The sequence below is a fragment of the Natrix helvetica genome (assembly GCF_964273705.1).
Source record: "Natrix helvetica genome assembly, chromosome: 3".
In the NCBI taxonomy this organism is placed as follows: Eukaryota; Metazoa; Chordata; class Lepidosauria; order Squamata; family Natricidae; genus Natrix; species Natrix helvetica.
The window spans coordinates 2855538-2880398 of record NC_138549.1 but is presented as its reverse complement, the minus strand read 5'-3'; the positions used below and the strand labels follow the sequence as shown (position 1 = coordinate 2880398).

Below are 24861 nucleotides of genomic sequence, written 5' to 3'. Positions count from 1 at the left end.
CTAGGATTTGCGGGAGCTGTTCCGCGAGGCTCTTCCACGTGGATGGCAGTTGCATGTGGGACGCGTGGGGCATGTTCCCTCCCCCCTTTCACCCCCCAGGCAATTGCAAGGCCCGGCTGCACATGTGTTTAAATATTTTCGGGGAGGGCTTATTTTAGCGCATGTGCTAAAAAACCTGATTGGGCTTATTATCCGGGGAGGTCTTACTTTCAGGGAAACATGGTATATATCTTATCTATGTATCATCTATCTATCTTTCTATCATCTATCTATCTATCTATCTATCTATCTATCTATCTATCTATCTATCTATCTATCTATCTATCTATCATCTATCTATGATAATCTATTTTATCTATCTCTTGTCTGTCTGCATATCTCTCTATCTTATCTGTCTATGTCTGTCTGTCTGTCTATAAATCCATCCATCCATCCCTGTCTCTCTGCCTGCCTATCATCCATCCATCCATCTACTATCTACCTACCGCGTTTCCCCAGGGTCTTATTTTCTTTTGACTCCCAAAATAGTCAAAAATAAGCGCTTGGCCTTATTTTTGGGGAGGTCTTATTATTTTTGAGGTGCAGGAGGCGGTGAGCGGGGTCACCTCATGGCTGCTGCTGTGTTGCAATATCTATCTATCTATCTATCTATCATCTATCTATCTATCTATCTATCCATCCATCCATCCATCCATCCATCCATCCATCCATCCAGGCAGAGACCCTTTGAGCACTGTATGCAATGAATTTTCATTTTAACATATGCTGATCACTGAGGATAAAGTTATTCCAAGATTGTCAGTTCTCCCAAGGGAGTTGTGTATTCCGAGGCAAAAGATTGAGTCCAACTCTGGCCTGCAGGAATAACGTGAACAAATTGTACCGCAGTGAGCCCTTTTTTTTCTGTTGGAAAACCCAAACAAAAATGCCAAAGGGTCAGCTGTCTCTTGAAAAGGCTCCTGCACATCAAAGCTTTGAAGTTCAAAGGGGCTATTTTTAGCCTCCAAAGCTCATCCTTTACTGATAAACACGGACAGAGAAAGATCTGAAAGGAACATGAGAAATGGGAACAAATGATGAGGCAGCTGTCAACATGCAGAAGGGTAGCACACCATGCATCATTTTATTTTATTATATATATGTATGTATGTATGTGTGTGTGTGTGTATGTATGTATGTATGTGTGTGTGTGTGTGTATATATATATATATTTGTGTTGTATTTGTGCTGATAAATAAATAAAGGGAGAATATAATTTATATTATATAGATAATATAGTTTCTCTATTTCGATGGCTTCCATAATTATTCTCTTGTTGAGGTGTTCTGTTTTGGAGATTAACTTGGAAGCCATCGAAATAGAGAAACACCCCCACAACATGAATAAATGTGATGATACCTCCCGCCTACCAAACATCTGGAAACCAGCCCTAGCCAACAAACGAACACCACCCACCACAAAAGCCGTTACAATACAAAACAACAATGCATACACAGCCTGCACCAATCAGCACCAATCTACCAATCATGATACAACCACACAACCAATCACTCCACTTACTGAAACAAAGCCAGCACCCCATCCCCTCCCACCAAGACTTACAGAAAGACGGCAGCTCAGATCGCATTTTAAGCCCAAGCCTGAAGATGGCAAGTGAGATCTTGCCGAAACGTTGCCAAGACAATCTCAATCCTACACGGGAAAAGACACGAATACAACAAAACCAGCATACCTACACCCGTGAAAATCTACGAAAACATATCTATCTATCTATCTATCTATCTATCTATCTATCTATCTATCTATCTATCTATTTATCTACCTATCTATCTATCTATCTATCTATCTATCTATCTATCTATCTATCTATCTATCTATCATCTATCTATCTATCTATCATCTATCTATCTATCTATCATCTATCTATCTATCTATCTATCTATCTATCTATCTATCTATCTATCATCATCTAATCTCTTTGAGATTACACAGTTCAATGGAAACATCAATTCCCTTCTTCTCAGCTCCTCCTATTGGTTTGACAGTACAAGCGGTCCTCGACTTACGACCACAACTGAGCCCAAACTTGTGCTGTTAAGGGAGACATCGGCTAGGTCTCAGTTTACGACCATTCTGGCCACAATTGATCCATGAACTTTGCCCGTCAGATGGTCGTAAAAGGGGATCATGTGACCCCCGGGGCACTATGACCATCATAAATACGAGTCAGTTGCCAAGAGTAAAGTTTGATCATGTGACCATGGGGAGGCTGCAAAGGTCGTTAAGCGTGACAAAATGCTGCTAAGTCCCCTTTTCTGGTGCCGTTATAACTTTGAACGGTCACTAAACGAAGTGTTGTGATTGAGGACTACCTGTATATGATATCCAATTTAATTTTGGCCTGTTTTTTTCTGTACTACCTTTTGTTAGTGCTCTGTTTTCTATTGTTAAGAAGAGTTTCTACCTCTTGAGAATAATAACCTGATCATCATTTCTACACAGCCCGACATCAATCCAAGTCTTATCCTTGTCTAATTCATAATTCTTCCGATACAACTTAATTCTTTCCGTGGGCTGAGCTTAGGTCGGCCGAGGACACATAAACATTCTGTGTACCAAGTTTGGTTGAAATTGCTCAAGGCATTCCAGAGTTATGCTGGAATATACATACACACACACACACAGAGCGATAGATGATAGATAGATAGATAGATGATAAATAAACAGATAAGATAGATAGATAGATGAGAGATAAGATAGACGAGAGATTAGATAGATAGATAGATAGATAGATAGATAGATAGATAGATAGATAGATAGATAGATAGATAGATAGATAGATAGATATTGGCCACATGATCAAAATTCAGTGGCTTGGTAACCAACTCGTACTTATGACGGTCGCAATATCCCAGGGTCATGTGATACCCCCATTGGCGACCTCCTGACAAGCAATTGGGAAGCCGGATTCACTTCACGACCCTGTTGCTAATGTAACAACTGCAGTGATTCGCTTAACAACTGAGGCAAGTAAGGTCGTAAAATGAGGCAAAACTTTAAACAACTGTCTCGCTTAGCGACAGAAATGTTGGGGGTCAATTGCGGTCATAAATTTCATGCGGCTTATAAACATGCAAAGGAAGTCCAGCTCTGCCTCAAAAATATAAAGCAATATAAAAATATAAAACAGTCCATGTCTGCTTGAAAAGACAATTAATTGTAATATTTGTATTTATTTTTCCTTTTTTTGTGTATTGAGATGTACATGTACTATGTTTGTATTATTTGTATTTAAAAGAAAAAAGAAAAAATGCAATTAACTGTAATATTTGTATTTCTTTTTCCTTTTTTTGTGTATTGAGATGTATATGTACTATGTCTGTATTATTTGTATTTAAAATAAAAAAAGGAGAAGGGGGGAAGAAAAAATGCAATTAATTGTAATATTTGTATTTCTTTTTCCTTTTTGTGTATTATGTATATGTACTATGTTTGTATTATTTGTATTTAAAAGAAAAAATGCAATTAACTGTAATATTTGCATTTCTTTTTCCTTTTTTGTGTGTATTGAGATGTACATGTACTATATCTGTATTATTTGTATTTGAAATTAAAAAAGGAGAAGGGGGAAGAAAAAATACAATTAATTGTAATATTTGTATTTCTTTTTCCTTTTTTGTGTATTATGTATATGTACTGTTTGTATTATTTGTATTTAAAAGAAAAAATGCAATTAATTGTAATATTTGTATTTATTTTTCCTTTTTTTGTGTATTGAGAAGTACATGTACTATGTTTGTATTATTTGTATTTAAAAGAAAAAAGAAAAAATGCAATTAACTGTAGTATTTGTATTTCTTTTTCCTTTTTTGTGTACTGAGATGTACATGTACTATGTTTGTATTATTTGTATTTAAAAGAAAAAAGAAAAAATGCAATTAACTGTAATATTTGTATTTCTTTTTCCTTTTTTGTGTATTGAGATGTACATGTACTATATCTGTATTATTTGTATTTAAAATAAAAAAGGGAGGGGGGAAAGAAAAAATGCAATTAATTGTAATAAAGTCGGGGGGGGGGGGGTTAACCTTTCTTGAAGTTCCTCATCTGAGATTTGAAGTTCTTGCTGCAGCTTCCGGTATCGGTCTTCCCTCAACAATCGGGTACCATCGTAAAGAGTGATCTCTCTGTCGTGAATCAGCCTGCAACGGACGTTGTGAAAGAAATAAACAAGTAAGTGGGAAGAGAACTGAGTGAGCTTGGTTGCTTTCTTGCCGACGTCTCATGACCCAACTAGGGAACATCATCAGTGCTACAAGGGACTGAGATTTGGGAGGAGGAGGAGGAGGAGGAGGAAGAATAGGAGGACTGTGGGATTCTTGGTGCTCTCTGAGCTTGCTGGTTTTCTTGCAGATGTTTCATGACCCAACTAGGCAACATCATCAGTGCCAGAAGGGAGTAGGATTTGTAGAGAGGAGGACGAAGAATAGGAAGATTGTGGGATCCTTGGTGCTCTCAGAGCTTGGTTGCTTTCTTGCTGACGTCTCATGACCCAACTAGGGAACGTCATCTGTGTTAGAAGGGAGTGGGATTTGAGGAGAGGAGGAAGAAGAGGAGGAGGAGGAAGAATAGGAGGACTGTGGGATCCTTGGTGTTCTCTGAGCTTGGTGGGTTTCTCACAGACATTTCATTACCCAACTAGATAATATCATCAGTACTAGAAGGGAGTGCGTTTTGCAGAGAGGAGGAGGAAGAGGAGAAGGTAAAGAAGAATATGATGACCTTGGTGCTCTCTGAGCTGGCTTGTTTTCTTGCAGACATTTAATGACCCAAGTACGCAACATCATCAGTGCCAAAAGGGAGTGGGAGGAGGAAGAGGAGGAGGAAGAGGAGGAGGAAGAGGGGGAGGAGAACAGTGTGGTTCTTGAGCTTGGTTACTTTTTTGCAGACGTTTCATGACCCAACTGAGTAATATCATCAGTGCTAGTGATGATGTTACCTAGCATGGATCATGAAACATGGGAAAGAAAACCACCAAGCTCAGAGGGCACCAAGGAGCCCACAATCTTCCTCCTCCCCCCTCCTTCTAGCACTGATGACATTACCTAGTTTGGTCATGAAACGTCTGCAAGACAACCATCTTCTGCATGCGCCTCCGTTGTTCGTCTTCTCGGACGGACGTGCGAACGTGGCCCTCGAGGGCGTCCAGGGCCCAAAATGCTTCCCTCCCTTCGTTAACACTCCACAAAGCCCCCCCCCCCCCCCACTGCTGGGGTACCTTTGGAGGACAGCTAGAGTGCCTGGGTTGACTCGGTGAAGGCCGTCCAGGATGACCAGCTTCCCCTGGAGGGCAGCGGTGACCAGGGGAGAAGGTCTCCAGGAGGTGTCCCCGCTGGGCAGTGTGTACCTTTGCTGCAGAAGGTCTCGCGCTGTCATATCCTGCGAGTAACAAGAACAGCCCCACAGCAGAGAGGTTGGGCTCCAGGGTGGTCGGACACTGAGGACTGTCTGCGTAGCTGAAAGTCCCATCCTTCATGCAAAGTGCCCGAGAGAGACATCTAGATCTTATTATTCTCTTTCCCAACATTAAGTGCAGGAGAGAGAGGGGGGGGAGGGAAGGAGGGAGAGAGAGAGAGAGAGGGTGTGAGAGAGAAAGAGAGGGGGGGGGGAAGAGAGAGAAAGAGACAGGAAAGGAGGGAGGGAGAGAGGGAAGGACAGAGAGAGAGAGGGAGAGAAAGACAGAGAGAGAGGGAAAGAGACAGGAAACGAGGGAGGGAGAGAGGGAAGGACAGAGAGAGAGGGAGAGAAAGACAGAGAGCGAGGGAAAGAGACAGGAAAGGAGGGAGGGAGAGAGGGAAGGACAGAGAGAGAGAGGGAGAGAAAGACAGAGAGCGAGGGAAAGAGACAGGAAACGAGGGAGGGAGAGAGGGAAGGACAGAGAGAGAGGGAGAGAAAGACAGAGAGAGAGGGAAAGAGACAGGAAACGAGGGAGGGAGAGAGAGGGGGAGAAAGAGTGAGTGAAAGAGACAGGGAAAAGGGGAGGGAGGGAGAGAGAGGGACAGAGAGAGAGAAAAAGAGACAGGGAAAAGGGGAGGGAGGGAGAGAGAGGGACAGAGAGAGAGAAAGAGGGAGGGAAGGACACACAGAGAGAGGGAGAGAAAGACAGAGAGAGAAAGAGAAGGAGGGGGAGCGGGGGGGAGAGAGAGAGAAAGGTAGGGAAGGAGAGAGGGAGAGGGGGAGAAGGAAAGAGGAAGGAGGGAGAGAGGGAGAGAGAGAAAGAGAAGGAGGCAGAGGGAAAGTGGGAGGGAAGGAGGGAGGGAGGAAGATGGGGAGAGAGAGCGGGAGAGAAAGACAAAGGTAGGGAAGGAGAGAGGGAGAGGGGGAGAAGGAAAGAGGAAGGAGGGAGAAAGAGAGGGAGAGAGAGAAAGAGAAGGAGGCAGAGGGAAAGTGGGAGGGAAGGAGGGAGGGAGGGAGATGGGGAGAGAGAGCGGGAGAGAAAGACAAAGGTAGGGAAGGAGAGAGGGAGAGGGGGAGAAGGAAAGAGGAAGGAGGGAGAAAGAGAGGGAGAGAGAGAAAGAGAAGGAGGGAGAGGGAAAGTGGGAGGGAAGGAGGGAGATGGGGAGAGAGAGCGGGAGAGAAAGACAAAGGGAGAGAAGGAGAGAGGGAGAGAGAGAGAAGGAATGGCCAAGGCTTGAGAGACGTGGTACAATTCCCCAAGGTCAGAATTTACCTGGTAGAGCATGATGGGTTCTATGTTGTATCCCAAGAGGGCCGCAAAGGCCTTGGCCACCACGGTTTTGCCACAGCCCTGCCGGAGGAGAGGAGGGAGAGGAGAGAGTTCGGGGGACGGTCTCCAGGCACGCAAGCCTCTCAACCGGAGAAGCAACCGGAAGCCTTTTGACCCAGGCTGAGTCCTGACACGCTCCTCACCTTCTGTCCAATCAGGCAGAGGTCCTTCACCAGGTGGGACTGCATCATTTGGGCCAAGAGCTGCTCGTGGCTGAAGGTCCGGACAAAGCCCTCGGCCCCAGCACTCTGGCCGGAGAGATGAGTCCCAGCAGGGACCTGAAAGAAAGGAAGGCTATTGCCAGGGGGAGGCAGGAGAAGGGGGGAGGCCCACTCGGCACCCTTTATGCCGTGGAAGGGACCCCTAAGGTGTGGGGCTGAACCCTCACGGAACGGTTGACCTTCAACTCTTGGCTCACAAAGTGACGTTGCTGTCCCGTTTTTGGCTTTTTTTTGTTCTTCTTCATCCCATTGACCCAATTGGGCAGGTTTTGACAAAAAGGAGGGCTCTTCTTTATTGAAGAAATTTAGGAAGGGAAGGAGGGAGGCAGATGGAAGGCAGGAAGGGAGAAGGGGAGGAAGGAGGAAGGGGAGGAGGTATAGATGGGAGGGAGGGAGGGAGGGAGGGAGGGAGGGAGGGAGGGAGGAAGGAAGGAAGGAAGGAAGGAAGGAAGGAAGGATGGATCACCACTGACAGAAAGTCATGAAAGAAGAAGGAAGGAAGGAAGGAAGAAAGGAAGAAAGGAAGGAAGGAAGGAAGGAAGGAAGGAAGGAAGGAAGGAAGGAAGGAAGGAAGGAAACTAAATTCCATTCTGATTTTGACTGGAATAACTAAAATGTTCCAGTCAAAATTAGAATGGAATTCTGATTATATATGACGTATGTCCCAAATTTTGATTTTGGGGGGATGAGTATTGTTATGTTCCCTGCCTTTATTCATCTAAAAGAACAGGAAGGAAGATGAATGAATGCATGAATGGAGGGAGGGAGGGCAAATAATAATCTTTTCTTCACATTAAACACATTAAATATTTACCTGGAATGTCACAGCTTCTCCGCCTATCGAGATGGTCACATCAGCCTGCAAACTTTTGTCCTCTTCATCCTCCTTTTTCTTCACACTTATAACGTTTGTAGGAAGAGAAAATTTTCCGGAATTTTGGAGTTCAAATCGCTACGAAAGAATAGACCCATGTTTGTTTGTTTTTTGCGTCTCTGAGGTGTAAAGCAATGGCTACAAGTTAAGTTAAATACATTTTTTTTCTCCTTCAGAACATGAGCTAGGTCTTATTGGGCTTAAATTCGCTCCTTCGAAGAAAAGCAAACAAACCACAAGGTGTAAAAACTGAGGAGGCACAAATAAGTCCTCAGCTTGCAAATATGTCTCATCACGTAGACGAGGAATCACTTTGGTAAATTTAAAATCAGGCATAAAGTTCGTCTTTTGAGATCAAAGGAGCGTTGATGGCAACCCGAGGGTTATAGGCGGCCATGGAAATTCTTGGCTGCGGCCCTGATGTAATTTTCTTAAGTAATTTTCATCTTTTACCGCCAAAGGAGATGGGTTTTAAATGCACGACTTACATGAGGACTTACAGTGAAATTACAACGCTGAAACTTCCTTTTAATGGCCGGGGAGGGCCACTGCGCAGAACTCCAGGGAAAATAGGGCGTTGCAGGGAATGACCAATTTCCATCCTAAGTTGGTGTGGATCTAAAGCGAAGCGTCGCAGGACCAGACCTCCATTTTACAGCCATTTTCACTACGGTAGTTATGCGAACCCAGCTTCCCCAACTGGCGTTCCTCGTCAGAAAACAGCTGGGAAGGTTCCACATGTGACCGCAGAATGACGCAACCCGTCATAAAGGCAAGGCAGCAGACCAAGGCCCCGAATTGCGATCATCTGACTTCGGAAGGGTGGGTATTGCAGTGGTCATAAGTGCGAGGACAGATCGTAAATCACTTTTTCAGAGGTAGTTGCAAATGGGAACCGTTGTTAAGCAAATGGTCACAAGAGGGAGGACTACACAAACGTCATTTGTATCACAGAAGAACTCTGACTTGAAAGTCTGTTCCAATAAAGTGAGGCTTCACTGTACCCAGGTCGTCCTCGACTTACAACGCTTCATTTAGTGACCATGCAAAGTTACAGCGGCACTGAGAAACATGAATTATGATTGTTTTTCACACTTACGACCGTTGCAGCATCCCCAAGGCCATGTGGTCAAAATTCAGACCCTTGACATCTGATTCATATTTACGACGGTCGCTGTGTCCCGGGGGGGGGTGTCACGTGATCCGCTTTTGCGACCTTCTAACAAGCAAAGTCCATGGGGAAATCGTATTCACCTAACAACTGAGTTACCCACTTAACAACTGCAGGAATGTAAAATGAAGCAAACGTGTTTTACCGTAACTCAGAATAACAAAGTTGGAAGGGACCTTGGAGGTCTTCTAGTCCAACCCCCTGCTCGGGTAGGAAACCCTATACTATGTTTCTGTTCCAGAAAAATATGGAGTTCTAATAATCCATCGGCTGCTATATTCCAACATATTAAAATTTTCCACAAATCAAGAAAATAGAGATCAAGGAACGGAAGGGATATTCGCTCCAGGCTGAATTAAGTTTTCCTAGCACCTTTTTCTAATTGGTGGGTGTAACAAGTCATTAAATACTTACTTTCAAGGCATCTTCGACAGCTGTCTGGCCTTCCTTTCCTAACAAAACATTATATGGATAAAGCCAGTTGATGATATGTTCCAGTGACATCATAGGAAAGGAATTCTAAATAAGAAAAATAAAATGAAAAACAAAAATAAGACCCATGTACCTGAGAGAAGAACTAATCCATGTCCTTTGGTTAAGTATTTGCAAACTTCCAAGGTTACATTGTAAAGTTTGTTTGCTGAGATTCCAAGTCTCTGGCAGTTTGGAGGAGAAACATCACTCGAGATTAGGAAAGATGAATAGTAGGATAGGATAGAAATAGAGTAGAGTAAGAGTAGAATGGAGTAGAGTAGAATAGGAGTAGAGTAGAGTAGAACAGAATAGAATAGTAGGATAGGATAGAAATAGAGTACAGTAAGAGTAGAGTAGAATAGGAGTAGAAGGGAGTAAAATAGAATAGAACAGAACAGAACGTAGTGGAGTGAAATGGAATAGAATAGAATCTGGAAGGGACCTTGGAGATCTTCTAGTCCAGCCCCCTGCTCAAGCGGGAGACCCTTGAATGAATGAATGTGTGTTTCTGTGCCTCTTCTCCTTCCCTTCGTCTTCCTTTTGGCTAGTATTTTTCAAAGCTACATCACACCCAGTTGGTATAACTGTGTATCTCAATATTAAAAGGCAGCAATCTGAGTTTGTAGAATTACACCAACGTTGTAAATCTAAAAAAACGATCCAAACCCAAAGTGCAGATTTAACTTTAATACTAAATACTGTATTCTAAAATACTGTATTGACTGGGGAGATTATGAAGTGGTTTGTTGCAAAAAAACTACAACAAACTTCGAACGGTCACTAAATGAAATTTTGTAAGTTGAGGACTATCTTATGAGCATAGACCTACCAGGACCTGCACAGCAGAGGAGAGACTGTCTAACGGGAAATCGGGAAGGCCCAGGGAAGACGATTCTTGGGTGCAGAGAGTCATGGCAAAGGACAAGAGCTGTGAGATTCTAGAAATAAAACGATCCGTCATTCACTTGCACCAATTTAACTTGCACACTTGCAATCATTTCAAACAGCCTTTTAAATCAGACAAAACTTGGGACAGGTAAGTGTCAACTGTTCAGCTGGCGAATCCAGGAAAAGAAACTCCTGGGACGTTATTTTTCCAAGAGTATAAAACTTTACTGAAAAAAATCCACGTTGGCACAGAAGAAGCAAAACCAACTCTGAGCTTTCCGCGTGAAAGCAAGCGTGGTTCATTTTCTCTTTCCCCACAGGCCACGCACAGTCACATTACGCCCACCAATTGCTTCTGCTCATTTTGCTTTGGGAACCAGCCGGCCACACTGTGGCACCTTCTCTGGGTGTCCTTGAGGAGGGGAGCAATGTCTCACGGGAACCAACAATGCTAGGAGGCCATTCCCACCCACCCTTGCCTTCCAGTCCATCACCAGCACTCTAAACTAGACATAAAGATGCCCCCCCCCCCCGTGCCATAACTCTGCTAAAGAACTAATTCCCACAACATTGTCAAACCATTTAGTGATTTAAATCAGAATGTTGCTACTTGCAAATACATCACAGTCTCACACCATCAGAATTTCAAGCTGAGGCCGATTAAAGATTCCAGGTTTAAGTTTATTACAGAGAGTTCTCGTCATCCTATTACAAATATTTAAATTCCGCTACAACTTTTAAGAGGTGCTTCAGTGCTACAGACAGAGACCCGGAAAAGACAATTTGTGCCTATTTACCTTTCAGTTGAAACGTTATTTCCAATAAAGTACAGTTGTGATAGGTGGTCCTGAAAGGAAACGCAACACAGATGATTGTGTAAAATCTTTTTGGGTAGAATTGTGGCCCATTCTGTTCCAGGACATAATAATCTAGGTTTTAACGGGTTGGATCTGGTTTCAGTGCTGACTCAAAATGCTTGCTATGCAGTCTTTTAGGCCAAAGTGCTGAGTTCTAGAAAATCAAATCCCTTTTAATCTTGAGCACAGTTTTTGTTTTAATTAATGGATTGGCCGCTAAGAAATATGTGCGCCTTGGCCAACATTTAAAAATTAAAACTTGTAACGTTTCCTTACCTTGAAGGGTAAATAATAAACGTCTCGGGCCTGAAACCTGGATCGCAGCGGCGGGTCTAATGGGTTGCCCAAATATCGGGGTACAGGGAGCCCCAGCGCAATCACCCTGAAGTCTTCACTGACTCTAACGATCCTCCAAGCATCCAGAGATTCTCTGTCGTGCTCCTAAACACAAGTAATGTAATAAAAAACTGATTTTAAATTATTATTATAATTCAGCAGTGAACTTCAGGGGTAGACAATCTAGTGAAGGCATGTACAGATGATGCTATCTATTTGGGTAATGAAACATCTGCAAGAAAACAACTGAGTTCAGAGGGTACAAAGGAGCCCATAAGCCACTGCCTCCTTCTCCTCCTCCTTGGCAAATCCCACAGCCTTCTAGTAATGATGATGTTACCTAGTTGGGTAATGAAACGTCTGCAAGAAAACAACTGAGCTCAGAGGGTACCAAGGACCCTATAAGCCACTGTCTCCTTCTCCTCCTCTCCATCTCGGCGAACCCTATACCCTACTAGTAGCCATGAATGAAACATCTTCAAGAAAACAACTGTGCTCGGATGGTGTTGTGGCCTGCCAGCGGTCAGCAAAGCTGTCAGGAGATTGGGACAGTGAGGAGATTGGGGAGGAACATGGGCCAGTCCTGGAGTCTGGGGAAGGCTCGGATAAGAGCTCTGCGTCGGAGGCAGAGAGGGGGCCAGGGCTGTCCGACAGTTGTTAGCTGCCTTCAGAGTCAGCCTCCCAAAGCCTATGCATGCCCTGTTTTTTACAAAAAACAGGCCCGTTTTCACAAAGAATGGGCCATTTTTTGCCCATTTTTGGCTCCCCCCCAGCCCCCAGGAGCACTTTTCACAAAAAACGAGGCGTGCAGAAGGTTTAGGAGGCCTGCAGAGTGTAAAAACTTTTTTTTAAATGTACCTCTTCAAAATCTTCGTGCATCTTATACTCTGGTGCGTCTTATAGCCCGGGAAATATGGTAGTTAGGTCATGAAACCCAAGTTCAGGGAGCACCAAGGACCCCTCTTTTCAACCCTGAGCTACAAATAATCTCCTCTCTCGGTGTACATCAATGCCTCCTAAAGGTGTACATGGCGCTGGCATTCAGGGAAATAGATGGAAAGAGAGAGAGGCCACTGGGGTTAAAAGCAATCCAGCTGAAGCCCTGGCTAAATGACAACCTGTACATAAAATAAACTTTCTGAAGGTTATGCATTCCTTGGCAAGGTTTGCGCAGCTCCACGAAGTCCCTGCCACATTCTTGGCTGTCAACCTTGAAGAAAAGCCGGAGGCTCCTGCTTACCTTCAGCAGTTTATCGTAACGTTCGGCTGACATGAGGAAACGGCCGTCCTCCAGCTGCATCTCCCGGTTCTCTAGCAAATTGTTCAAAACCGGCAGGACGTTGCGCTCCGCCTTCTCCAAGCCTTCCAGGACCAGGATCCGGCCTTCTGTCGCGGCCCGCACCGCACACTGAGGAAGCAAAACAGAATCAGCACTCAACAGCTGGACACAGTTCTCAAAGAGACCTGTAAAAAGCTGGCAGGGAAGACCTGTTGGGCTTCAGTTTACCTCCACCCTACAATCCAGATCAAGAACAGAGGAAAAGAGAAATCAATCAATCAATCAATACATCAATCAATCAATACATCCATCCATCTATCTATTTATCTGATAGATGTATTCATTTATTTAACTTCCGTTTCGTTTAATTTAGTTTAGATTTATTTAGTTTAGTTTAGATGGATTTAGTTTAATTTAGTTTAGATTTATTTATTTATTTAGCTAAGTTTAGTTTAGATGTATTTAAGTTTAGTTTAGTTTAGTTTAGGTGTAAGTTTAGTTTAGATGTATTTATTTAGTTAAGTTTAGATGTATTTATTTAAGTTTAGTTTAGATGTATTTAAGTTTAATTTAGATGGATTTATTTATTTATTTAAGTTTAGATTAGATTTATTTATTTAAGTTCAATTTAGATGCATTTATTTATTTAAGTTTAAGTGTATTTAAGTTAAGTTTAGATGTATTTCAGTTTAATTTAGATGTATTTATTTATTCTATTTTAGATTAGATTAATTTATTTAAGTTTAGTTTAGATGTATTTAAGTTTAGTTTAGATGTATTTACTTATTTATTTTATTTTAGATTAGATTAATTTATTTAAATTTAGTTTAGATGTATTTATTTAAGTTTAGTTTAGATTAATTTATTTAAGTTTAGTTTAGATGTATTTGTTTAAGTTTAGTTTAGATGTATTTAAGCTTAGTCTAGATGTACACACTTGGGGAGTTTTAACCAATAAATCCCAAAGGGCCCAGAGCTGAGGTTGTTACCGCTACTCACTTGATCAATGTAGTAGGCGGTGCCGGCTCGGATTTCCCTTCGCTGTTTGAGATCGGTTTCAGTTGTGTCCCTTGAAAGTGCCATATATTCCACCTCTCGTTTGGTCAGTTCCTACAGAAAGTGGAATTAAATTGGAGGAGAAACATGTTTCTAAGCTGCAGAATTTAACCCCAAACAATTCAATGCAGCACAAGTCTGAAAAGCCACCGAATGGAAATGAATCTAAGGCTGAAGGAACGGTTGCCAGGAACTGGGTATTGTCTAATCTAATGAAAAGAAGGACTAGGGGAGACATGATAGCAGTCTTCCAATATCTATGGGGCTGCCCCAAAGAAGAGGGAGTCAAGCTATTCTCCAAGGCACCTGAGGGCAGGACAAGCAGCAATGGGTGGAAACTAATCAAGGAGAGAAGCAACTTAGAACTGAGGAGGAATTTCCTGACAGTGAGAACAATTCATCAGTGGAACAGAAGTTGCCTTCAGAAGTTGCCTCCCAAAGCTTACCAGGTATTGCATGGCGATGGAACGTCGAAGTGGCCCCGGAGGTCCAATAAGGAAAACATCTTGTCCCAGCAGATCCTTCTGCATGATCCATCTTAGATGCTGAATCACAGACTGAGGCAGAGAATCTGAAACTAAAGGAAAGGCTGTTGCTTGCGTCCCATTTAAGAATTTTTTAAAGAATTTGTTTTATATTCTCGCACTGTCTTAGAATAAATTTATTGTCACTTTGAATGTACACTAATTGGCATACATAAAATTAAATTTCGTTGCAGACAGCTCTCAATGAACATGACGAGAGAGAGAGAGAGAGATGATAGACAGACAGACAGATGATAGAAAGATGTTACAGATAGACAGACAGATGACTGATTGATAGATAGATGACAGATAATGGATAGATGAGATGATAGAGATAGATAGATAGATAGATAGATAGATAGATAGATAGATAGATAGATAGATAGATAGATAGATAGATAGGCAGGCAGGCAGGCAGGCAGGCAGGCAGGCAGGCAGGCAGTCAGGCAGGCAGGCAGGCAGGCAGGCAGGCAGGCAGGCAGGCAGGCAGGCAGGCAGACAGACAGACAGACAGACAAGATAGACCTATAACCACAATGGAGGCCAAAGTTTCTGTGGCTAAGCCAGACATTTGTTAAGTGAGTCTTGCCCCATTTTACAACCTTTCTTGCCACGGTTGTTAAGTGAATCACTGCTGTTGTTAGGAACACAGTTCTTAAGTGAGCTTGATTTACCCATTGACTTTCCTTGTCAGAAGGTCGCAAAAGGGGACCATGTGACGCTGGGATGCTGCAACCCTCCTAAGTCCATGCCAGTTGCCAAGCATCCGAATTCTGATCACCTGACCATGGGGATTCTGCAACGGTCGTAAGGATGAAACATGTCCTAAGTGACTTGTTCTCAGTGCTGTGTTGCTTTGAACAGTTAGTAAATCAACCGTTGTAAATTTAAGGACTCCCTGTATCCTTCATTTCATATAAAAATAACTTTGTGCTTGAGGTGGAAAAAACAACAATGAAACTTTGGTTTTGGGTTTTACCGATTAGATGGATAGGAGTTTATAGAAATGGCTAGTTTACATTACTACGGAAAAGCAAAAAATTGCGGTTTGAGGTTAATGCTTTATTTGACTGCAACAGAGGAAGTAGGAAGTCTGTTCTGACCGAGGCTTCCCAAGAGCCTGAAACAAATTCCTGGTCCCGACAAAACCCCCTTTTATGAATTGACTGTGAATTCTGCTCATTCGCTTGCAGCAAAGTCTTTCAAAGGAGGATTTACAGTCACAGACCTTATCTGGCTGGGAGAGCTGCTAAGCTGATCTCTGCAAAACTTGGCAAGGAGCCTCAGAGAGTCACGAACCAAGTAATCAAACTACCGTATTTGTCGGAGTATGAGATGCACTGGAATATAAGACGCACCCAGGTTTTGAAGAGGCAATTTTAAAAAAAAATTAGGTAGGTAGATAGAGGGAGAAAGAAATAAAGTAGGTACGGACGGAGAGAGAGAGAGAGAGAGAGAGAGAGAGAGAGAGAGAGAGAGAGAGAAAGTAGGTAGGTAGGTAGGTAAAGGGATATATATATAGAGAGAGAGAGAAATAGAGAGAGAGAGAGAAATACAGTAGGTAGGTAGGGAGAGAGAGAGAGTAGGTTGGTTGGTAGGTAGAGGGATAGAGAGAGAAAAATAGAGAGAAATACAGTAGTTAGGTAGGGGGAGAAGGAGAGAGAGTAGGTAGGTAGATAGAGGGGGGGGGAGAGAGAGAAATACAGGAGGGAGGGGGGGAGGGAGGGAGGGAGAGAGAGAGAGAGAGAGAAGGTAGGTAGGTAGATGTTTCCAGGTGTATTTATCCAAGTGCTGGAGAAAGAAATCGCTGACAACCTGTAGCACCTAAAACTTTGTTTCTGCTGGCACAGCACTTGATCAATGTAATTCTCATCAATCCCTCTAACTAAACAGCTTTCTGAAAGGAAAAACAAAGTTTTTGCACTCTGCAAAACTCCACAAAACGGCCTGTTTTTCGGGAAAACGGGCCCGTTTTTTTTAAAAAGAAAGAGGCACGAATACCCTTGGGGTGGCTTGGAGAGTGCTCCTGGGGCACTCTGGGGGGGCCAAAAACGAGCAAACCAATGAGCCGTTTTTCGCAAAAACGGCCCCGGTTTTTGTCAAAAAAATTGCATGGATAGCCTTATGGAGGCTTATAGAGTGCTGCTGGGAGGGGGGGGGAGGCAAAAAACGGCCCATGTTTTGCTCATTTCTGCCCTCCCCAGCCCTCAGGAGCTCTCTGAAAGCTTCTTCAACACTATTCTTCTTCCACGCTGCTTTTTCCTTGCAGGAGTCAACCTTGAGCCCGGTCAGATTCCAACTGCCAAACTGCTGGCAGCCGGTGATCAGCAGAAGGAGCCTGCAGTACTGCACTCTCACCACTGCGCCATGGTGGTATGTACCGGTATGTACGGAACATATCTACATGTGTGTTAAGTGTGTGTGCACTTTGGAGAGCAGGCTACAGAATCTCATTTTTAATTTGCGCCATTGTGCCCACATAAAGTTATCTTATAACTCTCTGTCTTAATAAAAAAAAAGGTTTTTAAATTGCTAAAGTGTTACAACCCCAATACCAATTTGTTTTTATTTTTTTGCAATATAGCCGAACGTTGGTAGTAAATTAGTTAAGTTCAGCTCATTCTATTTTAGCTACAGCTTAAAGGAAAGAAATTGGATCAAACTTAAGAAATGCTTAAAATAGAAACTCAATTCAAAACAATGTTCCCTGAAGAACAGAACACAAATAACGCAAATGCTATTCTTAAAACAAGAATACTCCAAGGATTTAAGGAGATAGCTTGTTAAACCCCCAAATGCATTTATGACCTCTTACTTATCTTCATTTACCTAATATTTAGTCTAGAAATGTAATCCTTTATTTGCGTCTCACAGAACGGCTTACGGGCACCGCTTAAATTCACAAATATTTAGCTGAATTTATTTATAGAGTTCACCGATGCAGTTAAGGCGCCCAGAAGGACAATAAAAATATTTCCTTTTTCAGCTGTTCTTCCAAATATTTATCCTTTTTTCATTTCAACAGCCCTCCTGCTCTCCCCTCTTCAGCAATCTTTAGGTTTGTTTGGTAAAAAAAATCATTTTAAGAAAACTCATAACAATGATTTTCCTTGCTTTTATTTGCAGAGTTCAGCAAAGCAAAATCTAAAACTAAAATCAAATTGGAATTATATAAGATACATTTAATGTAACTGAGTCTTACATTAAATAAACACAAGCTATTTAAAACTAAAACCTAAAATTGACAGAAACTTCCAAGTTCCCACTGTAAAACCGTGGGTTTTTTGTTGTTAAAATCATTACCACCAGACCTGATTTTAAAAACTCTGATATTTTAAACATCACGCATTTAAAACAAATAGTACTTCATTTTTCTCTCTCCAATATTATATTGCATTATAAATGCAGAAATAGATATTAATATTTCTAAGATTCCTGAACTACAAGCATAAACATCCAACATGGTTTATTACTGTATATCTGTCTTCCCATTCCACTAATGGTATCAGATTCAAGCTAATCCATTTTTATCATTATGCGTAAATTGGTGAAACAAACGCAAACAAGTTTAATTGTTTTGAAAGTGGTAATTTTGCTCCATCTCTATAAATGGGTGCTTTGTGTGAATGCCCTCCCTCTAAACTGCCATGCAGGAAATATATCTTTGTGATCGCTGGGAACTGAAAACAATTTGATAGCACATAATCAATCAATCAAAATCTGCGTCTAAAATCTTATTGTATATACAGTACTGAAAAATTTGGCTACCGGAGCCAGGAAAATAAATAATTCTTAGACAGTGTTTATTTTGTTGGGTGTGCTCTACAGAATGAAAATCTTAAAAGCTTCCCTTAGCCAATATTGAACTACATTTTGTGAGCCAACATCTGCATTAAAGGAATTGCTAATCTCTGTAATCTGGTTTATAGAGTTTACGAGGAAATTCTTACTTGAACTGTCACATTTTAAAAAAAGAGTAGTGACATGTGAGTAAATGAGTTTTTTTAAAAAAAATGCAATGCATTGTAACTAATGTAATTGTCTGCTTTTATTCGATGGGATTGTTAAAAGTATTAATTATTATATCGATTCAAAAGGATAGGCCACTTGAATGGGGGTTACAAAACTCATTTTAACTGTAGCTATGGTATGAATAAAACAATTAAGAGGGTTTTGTTGGAGTCCAAATGCATTATCAACAGAAGTCCTTGACTTATGACAGTTCATTTAGTGACCGTTCAAAGTTGCAATGGCACTGAAAAAAAGTGACTTACGAACATTTTTCACACTTACAACCATTATGGTTAAGGGATCAAAATTCAGAGGCTTGGCAACTGTCATGTACTTATGATGGTTTCAGTGTCCCAGGGGTCGTGTGGTCAAATTTTGCAACCTTCTAACCAGCAAAGTCAAGGGGGGGGGGGGGGAATCAGATTCACTTAACCATGTTAATAGCTTTACAACTGCAATGATTCGCTTAACCACGGTGGCAAGAAAGGTCGTAAGACAGGGCAAAACTCCCTTAACAAATGTCTTGCTCAACCACAGATATTTTGGGCTCAATTGTGGTTGTAAATTAAGGACTAGCTGTATATTTTTCTGCATGACATTTTAGAAGAGTGAAATGCTGCTTATGTTAAACTGGAGTTTGGTAACCAGCGGAATATTGTTTGGTCGATTTTATTTATGGTGGAGCAACATTTCTGAAACTCTGATATTTTCCGTACTATGTTTCTGCAATAAAATGTATTTAGCTGGACTGGTGATTCCCGATCCTTTTCTTTACCACGGATACTGTTTGTAGCCATGGATTCCCAAGACTTAAGATTTAAAATCAATATTTTTTCAAGCCTTCGCACACAACCTGTGATGTCATCACGGTCCCTCCCAAAGGTTTTGCAGACCACGGATCAAGAATCACTGGACTAGACTTTTATTTTGAGCTTAATTTTAAGAGTACGCTGTTTCTTACTGTAGTTCACAGGGACCAGTTCCGGATTTTTAGGCTTTCTGAGTTTGTAGGACACATCTCCAATAGTAACCGTATCACCTGAAAGGGAGAAAAAATAGTAGTTTATCATTGCTCACCTATAGGCACAAATACTCTGCTAGCCACTGAACATGTCCTACAAGAACAACTTATCTTTTCTGTTTTAAAAAAATAAAAAAGGTATTTTAGTACCCTATCCACAAACTGGATAACAAGTATAGGTAGTCCTTGATTCAATTAACCATAATTGAGCCTAACATTTCTGTTGTTAAGTAAGACATTTGTTAAGTGAGTTTTGCCCCATCTGACAGTCATTCAGTGATTGATAAGTGAGAAACCCAGTTGTTAAGTGAATCTGGCTTCCCCCCTTGACTTCGTTCATCAGAAGGTTGCAAAAGAAGATCACGTGACTGTGGGACATTGCAACCGTCATAAGTACATGCCAGTTGCCAAGCCTTTGAATCTTCATTATGTGACCACATAATGCTGCAACGGTTATTAAGTGTGAAAAACGAGTCCTAAGTCACTTCAAACCATTGTAACTTTGAATGGCCACTAAATGAACGGTTGTAAGTCGAGGATTACCTGCATTATATTTGTATGCCGTGTGGGAATGTTAATTCCAAACATACTACATCCAGTTTTGATCACGGCATTGCAAAAAAGATGTTGAGACTTTGAAAAAAGTGCAAAGAAGAGCAACTAAGATTATTAAAGGACTGGAGAGTAAAACAGATGAAGAAGGGTTGCAGGATTTGGGTTTGGAGAAAAGAAAGACTAGCGGTTACATGATAGCAGTATTTCAATATTTGAGGGGCTGCCACAAAGAAGAGGGGGTCAACCTATTCTCCAAAGCACCTGAAGGCCAGACAAGAAACTAATCAAGGAGAGAAGCAACCTGGAATTAAGGAGAAATTTCCTAACAGTGAAGACAATTAATCAGTGCAATTAATTAGTGCAATTAACCACCAGAAATCATGGCTGCTCCATCACGAGAGGTTTTTAAGAAGAGACTGGACAACCACTTGTGTGAAATGGTAGAGGGTCTCCTGCTTGAGTAAGGGGTTGGATTGGGAGACTTCCAAGGTCTCTTCCAGCTCTTCTGATTCTGACTGTAATTTTAGAAAATTGCTCAGGAAAAATTGAGTTCCAATCATGTAGACAAGTTAGTCTGGCCTATTTTATATTCTGTGCCTCTTTTCTGTGGTCCTTGGCTTTTCATAAGTAGTTTGACCCTGTGTGTCAGAGTTTTGAAGCGATGAAGAAATGACCCAGTGCAGATAGCAAAAACATGGAAGGGAAGGCGGCCATGTTATCCTCACTTCTGCGCTCCCCCTGTGGAGACCCAGCCACTCAGAAAGTCACAAAGTGAGGCTGTTTGTAGAGTGGGGCCATTTTCAGGAAGCATGTGACTGACAATAATGAAAGATTAAAGTAAATGTACAACTGCTAACTTAGAATAGGGTATAGCAGGAGGAGGAAAAGAATGCTGCATGTCAAAGTTGTTGTGACATGTGGGCATGTCACCACAAACCCACAGTTGGAGAACCACATTTCAACCTACGCGTGGTGCACGCCCCAGCCTGTGTTGTGTCATTTGTGTTTCATCATGGGATCAATTCAGTGTGAGAAGCAGCAGTGACTGCAAGATGTTTTTTTTTCCTGTGCTAGATTCTTCTTAAGAAGGCAACTGTAGAAAGCTTCCTCTGTATCTCCACCTGTCCCGAGAACACTGGCCCTCTTCACACAATGGGGCACCTAAGGACATGTTCCTAGTTTTGGTTCACACAACGACCAATAGCTGCACATAGTGGTCCACCTTCCAAGTTTTCATGCTCCATCTCTCTATATCTACTATCAACTGGGGGAAGGGAGGGTCACCAGTGAGAGAGAGAAAAAGTCACAAAAGGAAGTGAGAAAGAAAGAACAAAAAGTCAGAAAGAAAGAGAGAGGAGGGGGGGAAAGGAAGGAAGGAAGGGTCACCAATGAAAGAAAGAGAAATTTACAGAACAAAGTCAGAAAGAATGAAAGATCAGAAAGAGAAAGAAAGGTCACCATTGAGAGAGAGAAAGTTACAGAAAAAAGTCAGAAATAAAAGTCAGAAAGAAAAAAATGGAAGAAGGAAGGATCATCACTGAGAGAGAGAGAAAGTTACAAAAGAATGTCAGAGAAAGAAAGAAAGAAAGAAAGAAAGAAAGAAAGAAAGAAAGAAAGAAAGAAAGAAAGAAAGAAAGAAAGAAAGAAAGAAAGAAAGAAAGAAAGAAAGAAAGAAAGATTACCGTTGAAAGAGAGAAAGTTGCAGAAGGAAGTCGAAAGAAAGAAAGAAAGAAAGAAAGAAAGAAAGAAAGAAAGAAAGAAAGAAAGAAAGAAAAAAAGATCACCGTTGAGAGAGAGAAAGTTGCAGAAGGAAGTCAAAAAGAAGGAAAGAAAAGTCAGAAAGTCGGAAAGGAAAGAAAGGAAGGAAGGAAGAAATGTCATCGTTGAGAGAAAGTTACAAAAGAGAGCCAGAAAAGAAAGAAAGAAAAAGAAAGAAAGAACCACGACTGAGAAAGTCAAAAGAAAGCCAGAGAGGGAGGAAATAAAGAAGGATGGAAAGAAGGAATAAGAGAGAGAGAGAAGGGGGGGGAGGTCGGTCGGTCCAGCCCCCAGCCTTTCTCCGAGCCCCCCATCGCAGAGCATCCCCTTCCTCCCCCCCAGAAGCCCCCTCCCCCCATTTCCATCTCCCCCGAGACAGCCAAACCCTCCCAGGCTCTCCACGCCCTGCGGGGTCACTGCACCCCACCCCCCCGTCCGCCTCACCTTGTCCGCCGTGCAAGGCCCGGAGTCCGCCCCGCAGCCCGGCCACCTGCTGCAGGAGGAGGCGGACCCTGCGGGCAGCCGAGGAGCCCACGCAGGGACCCCCGCCGCCGCCCGCCCTGCCCAGGGACACCACCCGGGCCTGCATGGCCTGCCGGAGGAGGAGGAGGAGGAAGAGGGCCCTGGGGGACGCGGTCCGGCGACGCACCGCCTCCGCCCGGAAACGCCGGCGACGCTTTTGAGGGCCGGGCCGGGCTCTGCCGGGGAGGCGCTCAACCCTGGAAGGAGAGGGCCGGCTGGCTCTTTCCCAGCCAGGGGGTCGGAGGAAGCACCGCGGGTTTGGACCCAGCTGGGATTGGGGTGAGGGGAATAGAGAGAAGGGGATAGCGAAGGAAGGGTCGCCACTGAAATAGAGAGAAAGACGAGGGAGAGAGGAGAGGAGAGGGAGGGAGGGTTACCATTGAGAAAGAGGGAGTTACAGAAAGTCAGAAAGAAAAAAAGTCATTAAAAGAAAGAATGAAAAGAAGAAAGAAAGGGAAAAAAACAAAAGAGAAAGAAAGAGGGGGAGAGAGGGAAGGAAGAGTCACCACTGAGAAACAGAGAGTTACAGAAGAAAGTCAGAAGGAAAGAAAAGTCAGAAAGAAAGAAGGAAAGGATCACCATTGAAATAGAGAGAAAATCATGAGAGACAGGCGGGGGGGGGGGAGACAGAAAGACAGAAATAGAGAGAAAATTGCAAAAGAGAGAAGGACAGAAGAGGGTAAGGATCACCACTGAAATTGAGAAAGAGAGAGAGAGAGAATCAGGAAAGAGAGAAGGCGGGGAAGGGTCACCCCTAAAATAGAGAGAAAATTACAAGGGAAGGGTCACCACTGAAATAGAAAGCAGAGAGCGAGAAGGAAGGAAAAGAAAAGAAATTCATTATTTGGCTGCCTTCCCTGCAAGATGGCCAAACTTTGGCATTACACCAAGGAGCAGAGGGAGAATCTGCCTTGTAAAGCTCAGGAAGGGATGGGTGGATGAATGCAAAGTGCACTCATCCACCCATCTCTGCACCCTTTCAAGAGTGCAAAGGGCACTCTGGAAAGGGTGCAGAGAAGATCAACAAAGATGATTAGAGAAAATCATCTTTTCTAAAACATATGAAGAACGGTTGCTGGAATTGTGTAGGTCTAGTGAAAAGAAGGACTAGTGGTGACATGATAGCCATGTTCCAGTATTTGGGGGGCTGCCCCAAAGAAGGGGATCAACTTATTTTCCAAAGCACCTGAAGGCAGGACTATTCATAGAACAATCATGAGAAGAGAATATCCTTTATGAAATGGAACTTTTTAAAAAAGGTTAATCTCTCAACAGAGTAAATAGAAAATGGTTAAGGAAAGAGAATGTAAAAGCTGCTTGGGAAAAAAAATTAGATTATGCAGTGTCACAAAAGCATGTAGGATTACACTAATGAGAAATATGAAAAGGTAGGCTTGGTAGAATAAAAGGTGTGAGATTCTGTGGGTGAGGAAAAAAATCGTGAATAATTGTAGGGGGGAAATGGAGTGTGAGAGAAACTGAGTCATGTGCATATTGAACAAGGAATGACAAAAATAGTTAAAGAGAGCAAGGAACGGTTTGGATGAAAAACGGCAGAGAAAATGCAGTGTGATTTTGATGGACGTTTTTAAAAAATGGTTTGGAAGTGGACGAAGAGGGCCAAACAAAGCCTCCAGCAGGGTGAAGGGAACTGAAAATAAAAACGATGAAATGATTTTGAATGAGACTGAAGTGAAACAATGCTGGAAGACATCGTTGAGATATATATTTTTTGAGAATGACAGTGATGGGCTGACGAACAGAACCTAAATAAATGCATAAATGATTGTGTCCAAGAAAAACAAAACTGCTAAAAAGTCACAAGGAATGCGAGAATGTAGAAAAGTATTACATTGACAACTAAAGGTTGCTCTTGACTTACAACCTTTCGTTTAGTGACTGCTCAAAATTACACCAACACTGAAAAAAGTGACTTATGGACATTTTTCACACTTAACAACCGTTGCAGCATCCCCGTGGTCACGTGATCAAAATTCAGAAGCTTGGAAACTGGCATGTACTTATGACGGTTGCAGTGTCATGTGATCCCATTTAGCGACCTCCTGACAAGCAAAGGGGGAAGCCGGATCCACTTAACAACCGTGTGTTACCGACTTAACAATGCAGCGATTCGCTTGACGGCTGGCGAGAAAGATCGTAAGATGAGGCAAAACTCACTTAACCACTGTCTTGCTTAGTCATGGAAATTTTGAGCTTGATTGCAGTCGTATGTTGAGGACTGCCCGTATCGCTGGAGCAATGTTAAAACGGAGATGTCGAGGCTTCAGGAATGACTCTGCAGCTTGTTTTAAGGTCTGTGAAGCCCGTACCTGTACTAGTCACTTGGCAGAATGCCGTTATTATTCCCTTCAATAATAGCAAAAGGTTATAAAACTGAATGCAACTGAAGGAGTATCGCTTTCTTAATTGTCCCTGGGGATGTGGTTGACAGAATTCTAATTGAACAAGTACGAAAAGACAATGTACCTTCATTATTAAGCAATTGATCTCCCGGTTCTGTACGTTC

The 24861-nt window shown here is 42.4% G+C and overlaps 1 protein-coding gene across 2 annotated transcripts in view; it reads right to left on the bottom strand.

Moving 5' to 3' along the window:
- The window catches only part of VWA8 (von Willebrand factor A domain containing 8), a 90062-nt gene extending 67585 nt beyond the window's left edge, over nt 1–22477 (bottom strand). Inside the window, exons 1-14 of one of the 2 annotated variants that reach the window (XM_081947896.1) lie at nt 22257–22477; nt 19440–19517; nt 14390–14520; nt 13887–13997; nt 12849–13016; nt 11549–11713; nt 11213–11262; nt 10357–10465; nt 9468–9572; nt 7823–7960; nt 6931–7065; nt 6731–6808; nt 5279–5439; nt 4089–4202 (exon numbers count right to left, since the gene is read on the bottom strand). In XM_081947896.1, coding sequence (XP_081804022.1) covers nt 4089–4202; nt 5279–5439; nt 6731–6808; nt 6931–7065; nt 7823–7960; nt 9468–9572; nt 10357–10465; nt 11213–11262; nt 11549–11713; nt 12849–13016; nt 13887–13997; nt 14390–14520; nt 19440–19517; nt 22257–22401 — 1688 coding nt within the window. In that variant the 5' untranslated portion in view covers nt 22402–22477. The remainder of the gene's footprint in view (nt 1–4088; nt 4203–5278; nt 5440–6730; nt 6809–6930; nt 7066–7822; nt 7961–9467; nt 9573–10356; nt 10466–11212; nt 11263–11548; nt 11714–12848; nt 13017–13886; nt 13998–14389; nt 14521–19439; nt 19518–22256) is intronic. The other variant, XM_081947895.1, reaches the window with a different exon arrangement.
- Nucleotides 22478–24861: the final 2384 nt, after the last annotated feature.